At 40.3% G+C, this 13,975-nt stretch overlaps 1 protein-coding gene across 3 annotated transcripts in view; it reads left to right on the top strand.

Annotated features, from left to right (window-relative positions):
* RFX2 (regulatory factor X2) overlaps nucleotides 1-13,975 on the top strand; it is a 115,974-nt gene that overhangs the window by 42,027 nt on the left and 59,972 nt on the right. Inside the window, exons 3-5 of one of the 3 annotated variants that reach the window (XM_068233756.1) lie at nucleotides 4,483-4,566; nucleotides 6,390-6,466; nucleotides 12,956-13,220. In XM_068233756.1, coding sequence (XP_068089857.1) covers nucleotides 4,483-4,566; nucleotides 6,390-6,466; nucleotides 12,956-13,220 — 426 coding nt within the window. The remainder of the gene's footprint in view (nucleotides 1-4,482; nucleotides 4,567-6,389; nucleotides 6,467-12,955; nucleotides 13,221-13,975) is intronic. The other 2 variants (XM_068233755.1, XM_068233754.1) reach the window with 2 other exon arrangements.

Here is a 13,975-nt window from a genome sequence, read left to right as displayed (position 1 = left end):
CCATCACTCTGCCTCTGGAAAAACAAACAGACCCCCTCCTCCTAAATCTTTCATTAAACTCCTAAATGAACTGCAACTTACCGACACCTGGCGAGAGGCTCACTCGAAGAAGAGAGATTACTCTTTCTTTTCCCACCCACATTATAGTTCATCCAGAATAGACTACATATTTACGTCAAAATTATACACAACGAGACTTGTGGGATCAAAAATTTTACACGCTTCCCCTTCGGATCACTCAATAATAGTCTCAAATTTTTCCTCTAAATATAATAACCCTAATTCCCCAAGATGGAGAATCCCTCTGTTCATATTAGCAAACGCAGAGGCTCTTAAAATAATCTCAGAATCTCTCACAGAATTTTTCCATTTCAACAAAGCGGAAGACACGTCAATCAGTTCATGGTGGGATGCACATAAAGCATACATAAGAGGCCACTTTGTCAGCCTATCCAAACATCTAAAAAGAGATAAAAAGGCTAACAAAGTGGCCTTAGAAACAAAATTACAGTCATTATGGGAATCCTTTAATTCTAATAGGTCAGTGACCACCCTGAGACAAATTCAAGAGATTAAAGAGCAATTAGACGCACACAGAAGATGTAGCTAGATCCTTTAGATGGTTAGGATACCAGAGATCCTTCTTAGCTAATAAAGCCAACTCTAAACTAGCCAGATTACTAGCTGGGAAAAGCAGAGCCGCCAAGTTCAGCCCGCTTAAACTACCTAACGGTGGCGTAACCCATAACCCATCGAAAATAGCCAACCTTTTCAAGGAATTTTACTCTAAACTTTATACGAACAATAAATCTTCTACGCAAGATACGATCAACAAATTCCTGGCACAGATCAACTTACCAGCTCTTACCCAGCAGCAATTAGAGTGCATCAATGCCCCCTTTTCACTATCAGAAGTTATAACAGCTATTAATCGGTTAAAACCAATGAAAGCTCCTGGCCCGGATGGCCTATCAGGGCAATACTACAAGACATTTAAGTCTATATTAGCCCCACATCTTTTAACTTATATACTATCCATAAGAGAAAAGAAGCCCATCTCCCAAACTTCCAATAATGCCACGATAACAGTAATCCCTAAGGAAGGTAGGGATCATACCCTATGCAAAAATTACAGACCTATATCATTAATAAATATTGACCACAAAATGACAAAAATTTTAGCCGATAGGATTAACACTTTTCTACCCCTACTAGTTAAAGAGAACCCGAGGTGTGTTTAAAGAATATTATCTGCATACAGAGGCTGGATCTGCCTATACAGCCCTGCCTCTGTTGCTATCCCAAACCCCACTAAGGTCCCCCTGCACTCTGCAATCCCTCATAAATCACAGCCATGCTGTGAGGCTGTATTTACATCTGTAGTGTCAGTCTCAGCTGCTCCCCCGCCTCCTGCATAGCTCCGGTCCCTGCCCCCTTCCCTTCCCTCCAATCAGCAGGGAGGGAAGGGATGCAGGCGGGGACTGGAGTTCTGCAGGAGGCGGGGAGAGCAGCAGACTGACACTATAGAGATAAACACAGCCAGCTCTGACAAGCTGTTTGTCAGCAGCGTGGCTGTGATTTATGAGGGATTGCAGAGTGCAGGGGGACCTTAGGGGGTTTTGGGATAGCAACAGAGGCTGGGCTGTATAGGCAGATCCAGCCTCTATATGCAGATAATATTCTTCAAACCCACCTCGGGTTCTCTTTAAATCAGACCAAGTAGGTTTTGTAAAATCCCGCCAAGGAACTGATAACATTAGGAAACTTTGCAACATAATACGGCAAATTTGAAAGGCCTCCCCATGCTGCTATTAGCAGTCGATATTGAGAAAGCCTTCGACTCTCTGAACTGGGACCTTCTGTTTGCCGTATTGGAAAAATTTGGGTTTACAGGTCCCTTCATAGCAATCCTAAAAAATCTATACTCAAACCCTTCAGCCTCCATACTAGCATCAGGCTGTTTCTCAGAATCTTTTAACATCTACAGAGGGACCAGACAAGGTTGCCCCCTATCCCCAGCCCTCTTTATACTAGCTTTTGAGACAATCCTGGAGGCCATTAGATCAAGCTCGTCAATCAAGGGTATCCTGATAGGGACAAATGAATACAAATGCAGTGCATTTGCAGATGATTTGATGCTCACTTTATCAGATCCGTTTACCTCACTACCAAATACTCTGATGATCCTAGAAGAGTTCGGATTAGCCTCAGGTCTTAAAGGTAATTATGAAAAACCGGAAGCTCTCGACATTCAATTCTCACCAAATCTGATCAATAAAATGAAAGAAAAATTCCAACTTACTTGGAAAACCCATAGTTTAAAATACCTAGGAGTGTTCATAACTAAATCCCTCAAAGACCTATGTGAACTGAATTACCCCCCTCTCTTTAAAAAACTGAAGAATAAATTACAATCATGGTACAATTTACACATCTCATGGACGTGAAGAATAATCTCTACTAAAATGATTATACTCCCCAAACTTGTATACCTTTTCAGAGCCCTGCCTATTGATATACCTAGGATACAACTTGTTAATTTTCAAAAAGAAATATTTAAATTTATATGGGAAAAAAATAAACCTCGGATCTCCACACAGATTATGCATAAACACAAGCTAGAAGGGGGCCTGGGAGTACCGAATATCCATAAATACTTCCAAGCTGCCAGACTGGCACAACTCTTTAGTACCACCTATACCACACACTCCTCTCAATGGAGGGATATAGAAAATTCATACGTATACCCATTTAGAATTCAAGACCTCATATGGGCAAGAGAACTGCCTGATCACATGAAAAAAGTTAAAAACCCAATAATATCGATAGCATTTAAACTATGGAACACTTTAAAATTTAAGTACAAATTAGTCTCCATAAACTCCCCATTGGCCCCTATCACGGGGAATCCAGCTTTTGAACCAGGGTTATACCCTAGTAAATTCTCCTGGTGGACAGAAAACCGACTGATACATTTTTACGATGTTATAAAAAAAGGCAAAACTGATACACAATTTATGCAAGATCTTCCACCAGCTGAAGTTTTCCGCAATATCCAAATTAGACATTTCGCCCAGAGATGGCCAAAAGGAGAACTCCCAGATCTGACAAGCCTGGAGAAACTAATACTTAAAAAAAGGGAAGTGACTAAATCCATATCGGTTATCTACCAAGCTATCACATCCCCAATTCATAATAATAAAGCGCAATACCAGAAAGCATGGGCTAGAGATTTAGAGATAGAGATATCAGACGAAGAGTGGAAAAAAATATGGAAAAATACTGCAAAATGCTCCAATAGTCCTTCCCTAACCGAAACTTCCCTAAAGTTGATGTTCCGTACCTACCTGACTCCTTCCAGAATTTCAAAATAAATCTATTCCCAACACCTGTTTCAGAGGCTGTTTGGATCTGGGAGATCCCAAACATATTTGGTGGACATGCCCTAAAACACAAGATATATGGATAAGGGCCTTTCAATTCACAACAACATTATGGAACAAAACTACCATACCAACACCATCACATGCCTTATTAAATGTCAAACTTCAAAATCTTTCTCACTGGGAGAATGCCCTCTTCACCAGAATTCTAGCCGCCACTAGATCACACATAGCACAAGTATGGCTTTCGGACCAATTGTCCTGGGATAAAGTCATTCAAAAAAATCAATCCTACTTGCTTAAATGAGTTCCTCATGTTTATGACTAAGGGAGACACCTGCCCTTTCTTCCAAATATGGGACCCGTGGTTACTTTCTATATATGGTAAACATATAAACTCTATACTGTCATCACATATTGATTAATATATTAATTCATTAATAATATATAAAAGGGAATAACTAACCGAATCAAGATCAATATAGTCGAGACACCCCAACGGAACTAAAAGGAAAGCCACTCCTCTCTCCTCGCCCTAGAGGAGACTTCTTTTATCTCCACACAAACTCATCTCCTAGAGAGAGTAGTATAAGCTGTTAACAGGTATGAGTAAGAAAATTGTCTGTTTCCTTTTTTCTTTTTTTTTTTTTTATATAATCTTTTTCTTATTAGGTAATTTTCTTAGTAGGTGTTTTTACCTATATACGACAGTTTGAAAATGTGTTATTTTATCTCTACAACTTGTTAAAGACGCAATTAGAGATATGTTGTATGATCCTCAATCTTATACATCAATGTATCGATTGTACTGATTATGTGGATTCACATGACTATTTAAAATAAAGCTTTTTTGGAAAGTAAAAAAAAATAAAAGTTTGGTAGGCTTGGAGATGGGTTAAGCTCATACTTCATTAACTCAAGAACAGTGGAAATGGGTTTCCATGGCTGAGCAGATGCCAATAAAGCATGCCACCACTTGACCAAAGTCTTTTACATAACAATGATTTGGTGTAATATGTCATATGGTGTTCACATTTTAAGGCATCTCTACATATCATCTTGCATCTCCAAATTTATCTTAATCATTTTTTCCTTCCAGAGGAGCTTGTCTCAATCGTCTGGCTCTGCTCCCAAAGGAGCACATAGTCAAGGTGTGCCCAGAGCTCACCAGGTTCAGCAGCAGGTAAAAGACCTCAGATGGTCCAAGCACGAATTTTGGCTGCTACTAATCCCACTGTCTATTTCTCTCTAAAGTGCCTGATATCCTGCTAGCACACTTGCTACAGTCTGCACAGATTTTACAGACTATCTTGCTATGATGTGTGAGATCATCCTGTCTAGGTAAAAGAAAGGATGTAAATACCCTTTTTTCTCACACCTTGTTTTCTTATGTGGGCCAATACAACCAACAATATGTCTCATCATGAATGGGAACATTTATGTTTTACAAAGGAAAAAAACATGGATTGCCGTGCAAGCTGATGAACACAAAATTAACACCCTATTTTACTTGAACAGAATAAAATGCCATTTTCTGCAGGTTAAGCTAAATATATGCTTAACCTAGCACCTATTGCATGTTACTATTTATAACCTATGATGTCATTATACTGAAATCAATTACTGGCCACAATCATTGTTTTCAGCTGTTGACAAATGTTAGTCCAAAAAGTATTTTAATTGTAAGACGGTTCTTCTGTCTTACAGAAAGGGGAGGGGGGAAAAAAATCACAATTTCACTGTGCATTTTTGCATCAGATTATAGTATTTAGTTCTCAGGAGGAAAGGGGGTTACAAATCTCAAGAAGCACATACGAACCTTGGAGCAATGTCAGCAGGCTTGCCGTTTATTGTCACTTAAGAATTTTGTTCAAGATTTGTGGCTCTTTGCTTACGCGTACGAGACTTGGGCGCAGGATACAGCCGATATATGGCTGATCCTGCTGCTGCACAAGTTCCCGGCCGTGTTGAATACTATTCCCCCTCCAGGCCGCCATGTATGGTGGTGAATGAAATAATTTGCAATTGCAGGAAGCCAAATTATTGTGTTTTTAAATGTAACTTCAGCTCCGTTTTCTGACGACGCTGAATTTACTCCCTGTGTGTTGCAATAGCTGTAATCCCTATTACGGCCTATGATGGCGCCAGCTGCGCCCAAGTCTCCAGCGCTGGATTCACTGTGTTCGTTGCTTACTGCTTTCGTGTTTTATTGCCACACTCTGAAGTTGTCTACTGTATCAGCTTTATGTTTTTAAAAGGGAGAAATGCACCGATTCTAACATTACAGTTGCTCACTGCATGACTTAACATATCTATTGCATGTCTGTCTGTTATAAGGGATAATTTGAAAAGTTACCTAACATTCAATTGTTGCTCATATATTTTAAATTGTCACAGGTTTGTAAAGACACTTCATCTTTTGCACAAATTAATGATGAAAATAAATGCAACTTTTTTTGTTGCGGTTCCCAAGACTGTTCTATGATGTTCATATAAAAATTGTGCCTGAACTGGGCTTATTGGACAGGTGCAGGTTAAATGATTGGTAGGTAGCACTCTAATTTGCTAGGACGGCTTCCACCTCTTGGGCTAGTGGGGATTGGCATGTTTGTAGATGCTCTGTACGTTTCTCCTAATCGGCAATGAGAGCAGTGAACCCAACAAACATAATGAAGACCTTGAGTTTGAGTAAATGTCAATTTATAATCAAATCAAGCTTTCTTCAACATGAATTGAATTTTGTTCAAGAGAAAACTCTGCAGATTGTGTCTAAAAAGTGAAGGGACTAAATTAAAGCCTTTAAAGTGTTTTTTTTGTTTTTTTGTTTTTTAATTTTTCCAAGAGTAATTATACCTTTTCCTATTAAGGAACAATATTGTTGTAATAGTAATAATAAACAACCAAATTTGGTCTTGTTTGAGACTAGCGCTTTCAGGCACACATCATAGGCTTGAGATGCAATACGCTTCCAGAGTTCCGATCATGATTGTCAGTTTGCTTTTACAGGTGCAGGCAGTTCAGCATGTTTACCCTGCGCAGGTGCAGTACGTGGAAGGGGATACAGTGTACACCAATGGAGCAATGTAAGTGAGGGTTGTTACATGTACAATGTCATATATCCCGCTTGAGTGTTCATTTTGAGAAGCAAGACCTTTAATCATTCTAATTTAATTTAGTTGCACTTCTTGCTAACTGTTCTATTATTTCAATATTCTGCCTATAGTGTAGTGCCCAAAACTGTATCCCATGTTCCAGATGTGCCTCACAAGTGATTTATACACAGGGAGTAGTACACTAGCATCTCATTATTTTATTTCACTATTGTATGCTTATTAACACAGAGGTGTGCAAAACAGGCGGGCTCCCGGGTGTTCACCCTGCTCGATATTACCAACACAACCTCCTCCCACAAGCATACAAAAAACCTCTATTTGTATTTTTGAAATCCCACAGGTAAGTTGGCTTCCAAGTCATATATTGGTGGTAGGCCTCTTTTAACTACTAATATCCTCCAATGGTGCAACTGAATGCAAATAGTGCAACTAAATTTCATGTAAGTTGTTTTTATCATTACTAGAGTTCCACCTATTGTGTGTAGTTTAGGTTCTCCCTTTAATTTTGAGGTGACAATGGGGTGAGATCAGACCTGCCCTTAAATAATTTGTTACTGCAGTTTAAATGCATATACTGTGCCTTTAATTTGCTCAAGGGCTTCTGCAGACTATTTATAAGCCTTATAAATAGTGTTTTTCCTATTGTATGCATCCCAGAATTTAATTGCTTTAGCTGCTGCCTGGCATTGAATGCAGTTATATAACTTGTTAGCAACCAGTATTCCCAAGTCCTTCTCCATGTCTGATGCTCCCAGCTGTATACCATTATCTTCTATAGAGCTTTACCATTGGCATGTCCAAGGTGCATGACCTTACATGAATTTACATTAAATTTAATTGGCATTCTGTCTGCCCATACAGTATAGCCATGCTGTTGAGATCATGTTGTAAAATAACAATATCCTGATTTGGTGTTTATAATTGAGCATCATTTTATATCATCTGCAAAGATTGCAACATTACTCTGTATTCCATCTGCTAGATCATTAATAAGTAAAATGTAAAGAATTGGACTTATGGTAGTACTGACCCTTGCAGGACTCCACTACTAACCATTTCCAATTTTAAATATGAACCGGTTTACAACCACTCTTTGCCTTCTGTCCTATGAGGCTACTTTCACACTTACTGCTTCGCATTGTGGTACTCTTCCCCACTGCAGCTCGTCGCACGGACAGTGCAAGTCTATGGGGACTTGTACACGACGTGGTGCTATGGAAGTAGCAAAATCAGTGCAAGGCCGCTGTAAATTCTGCAGTGCGTTGCTGCATGCCTACCGCACGGATTATGCAGCAATGCATATCTATGGTTTACATAGTTTAAATAGTTATTTTGGTTGAAAAAAGACATACGTCCATCGAGTTCAACCGGTACAAAGTACAACACCAGCCTGCTCCCTCACATACCCCTGTTGATCCAGAGGAAGGCGAAAAAAAACCCACAAGGCATGGTCCAATTAGCCCCAAAAGGGAAAAATTCCTTCCTGACTCCAGATGGCAATCAGATAAAATCCCTGGATCAACATCATTAGGCATAACCTAGTAATTGTAGCCATGGATGTCTTTCAACGCAAGGAAAGCATCTAAGCCCCCTTTAAATGCAGGTATAGAGTTTGCCATAACGACTTCCTGTGGCAATGCATTCCACATCTTAATCACTCTTACTGTAAAGAACCCTTTCCTAAATAAATGGCTAAAACTTTTTTCCTCCATGCGCAGATCATGTCCTCTAGTCCTTTGAGAAGGCCTAGGGACAAAAAGCTCATCCGCCAAGCTATTATATTGCCCACTGATGTATTTATACATGTTAATTAGATCTCCTCTAAAGCGTCTTTTTTCTCCAGACTAAATAAACCCAGTTTATCTATCCTTTCTTGGTAAGCGAGACCTTCCATCCCACGTATTAATTTTGTAGCTCGTCTCTGCACCTGCTCTAAAACTGCAATATCTTTATTGTAATGTGGTGCCCAGAACTGAATTCCATATTCCAGATGTGACCTTACTAGAGAGTTAAACAGGGGCAATACAGTAAGTGGAAATATCCAATTGCTGTAGCAGTACACAGGTGCAGAGCAACGAAATGTCAGTGACTTTCTTCCTGTCTACCAGGTACATCACTGAGCGGGAGGTGGTGCTGCACATACGACCCTGTTGGCGCACTCTGCAGGTGCGATTGTCCTGCCCTGGGCTCTCCTGCTGCAGGATAATTGCACTGCACAGTATGTGAAACTAGCCTAAAGGACAACTGAACTGAAGGGGATATGGAGGCAGACATACATTATTTATTTCCTTTTTTAAACAATACAAATTGCCTGGCTTTCCTGATGATCTCTCTGGCTGCAATAGTGTCTGAATCGCACACCTAAAACAAATATGCGGCTAATCCAGTCAGACTTCAGTCAGAAACACTTAATCTTCATGCTCGTTCGGCGACTAAAAGTATTAGAGGCAGAGGATCAGCAGGACTACCAGGCAACTGGTATTTTTGAAAAGGAAATGCATATGGACGTCTCCCTTTCACTTAGTGTGCTTTAACCAGTTTTCACAAACACACATTTCATGCTGTTAGCTGTATCCTCTGCTTCTGCACTAGGCTATTGTGGGGAACAGTGTTAAAAGCCTTTGCAAAGTCCTAGTACACTACATCTATAGCTTTCCCAAGATCTAAATTTGCATTCATCGCTTCATAAAAGCTGAGCATTCTGACAAGTCTTAAGGGAATCATCAGGCAGTTATAACCTATATCTGATTTACTTACCTGGGGCTTTCTCCAGCCCCTTGCAGCTGTCTGTCCCACGGTGAGTGCTCCGTTCGCAGCCGCCGGCCCAGGGTCCCAGCACGGTGCAGAGGATGACCTCGAGGTCGTCCTTTCTGCACCTGCATGAAGCACCGCTGTCAATCCAGTCCACGTAGTCTGCGGCGTACTGCGCAGTCAGTACAACTGGAATTGTTTAAAAGGAAATAAATATGCAGCCTTCATATTCCTCACTTCAGTTGTCCTTTAGTGCAAGTATAGTACAGATGACCCCTAGTGTCTGTTCCCCACTATGATCCACTGTGTTCTCTGCTCTCCAAATGCAGAATGGGCAGCTTGGCAAAGAGCAGAAGTGCTCATTTTTAAACTATTTATAGAAAAAAGTCACTTAAAGCGATAAGGAAGGTTGGTTTGGGTTGAGTTTAGCGTTACACAGTTAAGTAGTCTTTTGTTTCCAAAGTAGGCAACTTAAAGGGACTCCGAGCACCTCTCATGGGTATGCCTTTAAGACTCCGACCAGTACTGCAAAGTACTTAAAAATGCATACCTTTCTGTAGCTTGTGCTCTCCTCTTTCATTTGATGCATGAATCGCCAATCTACACCAAATAGTTTTCGTTCAATTTAAAAATCACTGCGGTCTTCTTGGCTATGTTATAACTTCCGGGTCACTCTTGTCTTCTCTGTTAGAGAAGTGCATCACTGAATGAAGCAGGAAGAGGAAGTGACACGCATGGCCATTGCAAGAGGCTCCTCCAGAGGGGTCATAGCACGACTTTGTTGAACGTCGTCTGGCTTAAAGGCATGCCCATGAGAGGTGCTCGGAGTCCCTTTAAGTTTCTACAGCCTTTTATTGCAAAGTTGCCCATACACAAGTTTACATCTTTAATAGATTTGATGCTCCATTCGATAGAAATGTGAAATCTAGCAATCTGTTGAAACTATATGGAATTTGATTTATTTTTTTTCCCTAATTAACCTCTGCAGGTGTAATCATGAAAAAGATTACATTCCATACATCTTTGTGTTCAATCTCAGAACCTATATCCTCGACCTCCCCTACCTTGCTCTCTTCCTCTCTCTAAGTTTTATTGATATACAATGGTTTGCAAAAGTATTCGGCCCCCTTTAAGAGAAACTCCAACCAAGAATTTAACTTAATCCCAATCAGTAGCAGATACCCCCTTTTACATGAGAAATATGATGCTTTTCACAAACAGACCATCAGGGGGCGCTGTATGACTGATTTTGTGCTGAAACCCCTCCCACAAGAAGCTCTGAGTACTGCGGTACTCTGGGCAAACTGCCACAATGTAACAATGTTCACAGACAGGAATTAGCTGTTTACAACAGTCTCTAACAGCCAAAACAGCTAGTAGAAGCTACATAACCTGCCCACAGTAACAATGTCAAGATGTAATAAATGTCAGAATGTAAATCGGGGAGAGGAAAGATTTTACAATGGGCAAACACTGACTAAATCATTTATACATAATTATGGCAAAAATGAAGCACTTTTTTACTACATTATTTTCACTGGAGTTCCTCTTTAAAGTTTTCCACATTTTGTCATATTACTGCCACAAACATAAATCAATTTTATTGGAATTTCACGTGAAAGACCAATACAAAGTGGTGTACACTTGAGAAGTGGAACAAAAATCCATACATGATTCCAAACATTTAATAAAAAAAAAAAGTGGGGTGTGCATAATTATTCAGCCCCCTGAGTCAATACTTTGTTGAACCACCTGCCAGTCTTTGAGGGTATGTCTCTACCAGCTTTGCACATCTAGAGACTGAAATCCTTGCCCATTCTTCTTTGTAAAACAGCTCCAGCTCAGTCAGATTAGATGGACAGTGTTTGTGAACAGCAGTTTTCATATCTTGCCACAGATTCTTGATTGGTTTCAGATCTGGACTTTGACTGCGCTATTTTAACACATCGATATGTTTTGTTTTAAACCAATCCATTGTTGCCCTTGCTTTATGTTTAGGGTCGTCCTGCTGGAAGGTGAACCTCCGCCCCAGTCTCAAGTCTTTTGCAGACTCCAAGAGGTTTTCTTCCAAGATTGCCCTGTATATGGCTCCATCCATCTTCCCATCAACTCTGACCAGCTTCTCTTTCCCTGCTGAAGAGAAGCACCCCCCAGAGCATGATGCTGCCACCACCATATTTGACAGTGGGGATGGTGTGTTCAGCGTGATCTGCAGTGTTAGTTTTCCGCCACACATAGTGTTTTGCATTTTGGCCAAAAAGTTCCATTTTGGTCTCATCTGACCAGAGCACCTTCTTCCACATGTTTGCTGTGTCCCCCACATGGCTTGTGGCAAACTGCAAATTGGACTTCTTATGCTTTTCTGTTAACAATGGCTTTCTTCTTGCCACTCTTCCATAAAGGACAACTTCGTGCAGTGCACGACTAATAGTTGTCCTATGGACAGATTCCCCCACCTGAGCTGTAGATTTCTGCAGCTCGTCCAGAGTCACCATGGGCCTCTTGACTGCATTTCTGATCAACACTCTCCTTGTTCAGCCTGTGAGTTTAGGTGGAGCACCTTGTCTTGGTAGGTTTACAGTTGTGCCATACGCCTTCCATTTCTGAACGATCGCTTGAACAGTGCTGATATTAAATTACACACAGGTGTACTCTATTTAGTCATTAGCACTCATCAGGCAATGTCTATGGGCAACTGACTGCACTCAGACCAAAGGAGGCTGAATAATTACGCTCACCCAACTTTGCAGTTATTTTTTATTTTTTTTTAAATGTTTGGTATCCTGTATGATTTTCGTTCCACTTCTCACGTGTACACCACTCTGTATCGGCTTTTCACGTGGAATTCCAATGAAATTGATTTATGTTTGTGGCAGTAATATGACAAATTGTGGAAAACTTCAAGGGGCCGAATACTTTTCCAAACCACTGTATATATCAAAGGCCAGTCTCTAGTATCTCAACTGCAGAACACTAGACTTCGAGGCCACCTAACTTGGCCTTAAAGAGAAACTCCGACCAAGAATTTAACTTTATCCCAATCAGTAGCTGATACCGCCTTTTACATGACAAATCTATTGCATTTCACAAACAGACCATCAGGGGGCGCTGTATGACTGATATTGTGGTGAAACCCCTCCCACAAGAAGCTGAGTACCGCGGTATTCTGGGCAAACTGCCACAATGTAACAATGTTCACAGACAGGAAATGGCCATTTACAGCTGTCTGTAACAGCCAGAACAGCTAGAAACCGCTACATAACCTGCCCACAGTAACAATGTCACCATGTAATACATGTCAGAATGTGAATCTGGGAGAGGAAAGATTTTACAATGAGCAAACACTGACTAAATCATTTATACATAATTATTGTAAAAATGAAGCACTTTTTTTTTTATTACATTATTTTCACTGGAGTTCCTCTTTAAGTTGTTTAACACCAGGAGTTGTATTTAAATGTAGCCACCATGTTGTGCAAATCGGCACACAATCTTTTGATAAATACACTTATTGATTGAATATAGAATGAACATTTTTTTTTTTCTAAATCTTGTCGAATAGTGAATCATGTAAATGAATCAATTTACCTGCTCGAGGTAAAGTGTATTGGCACATTAAGTTAAAACGTTGTTTTCCCCCAGTCTCCTTTTGTTATTGGTAAGATTAATTACATTTTTTTTTTTCCCCTCTCCACATTCAATACACAGCAGGACCGCTTATTCGTACAATGCTGAAGCTCAGATCTATGCTCCCAGTAGTGGTTCCTCATATTTTGATTCCCAAGGTGGAGGTGCCCAGGTGACTACTGTGGTCTCTACTCCCACTGCTATTCCCTCCCATAGTATGGTTGGCATTACAATGGACGTGGGTGGGAGCCAAATCATCTCTAGTTCTGGAGCATACCTCATCCATGGTGGGCTGGACAATTCTCGCCATTCTTTGTCTCATACTTCACGTTCTTCTCCTGCTACGGTGCGTATAAAACATTTAGTCTTTTATGTTGTTTCTCATCAGTCATTTCCTGATGTGCAAAATCTGTATTTATATTAGAATCACTTTGCTAAAATTGGCTATAATTTGTGATCCACTAGATAGTGGGGAGTGGTGTACTATACGGTATATGAATTGTTGGCTGTATGTCAAATGAATTTTCTAGTGCTCTTGCAACTGATTTTTGGGTACTTTGCGAACTCTGTTCCTAAAAAAAAAAAAATGAAAAAATTCTGCCATGCACATTTTGAGCTGCCACTAGATTTGCTGTTAAAATTATGAATATTGATAAGTGGGGATGGTTAAAAATGCAGATCAATTTGTTTATGCAAATGCTGTATTCAAATTCATGCATCTTAAAATTGGACCAATCAAATCCTGCCAGGGTGTAACGGACTTGATCCATTTTCGAGCTGCATAAATTTGCATTCAGAGTTGGCATAATCCTGTGCTCTGAAGGATTTGCGTCTCATTGACCATCCTTATAAAGGCATGAGGAGAGGCAGAATTTTCATCAATGGAGATGATCGTTATTGGTTCAAGAGCAAAACCCAATGTCGGCATATGTGTCCTATGATGTAGTTTAGCAATCTGTCCTGCTGAATCGCTAAATGTGGTGTTTTGAACTGCTGTCATTTGGCACTGGTCTCATGTTCATTGCTCATCCCCCTCTTCACGCAACAGAACAAGCAGGTGGGCTGTAGCCAAGCAGCGTGTCTGTACAGAATTCATTGCAA

The sequence above is a fragment of the Hyperolius riggenbachi genome, chromosome 1 (genome assembly GCF_040937935.1).
Source record: "Hyperolius riggenbachi isolate aHypRig1 chromosome 1, aHypRig1.pri, whole genome shotgun sequence".
NCBI classification, from domain to species: Eukaryota; Metazoa; Chordata; class Amphibia; order Anura; family Hyperoliidae; genus Hyperolius; species Hyperolius riggenbachi.
Note: the sequence above shows the minus strand (reverse complement) of the source record. Positions and strands in the feature narration are given on the sequence as shown.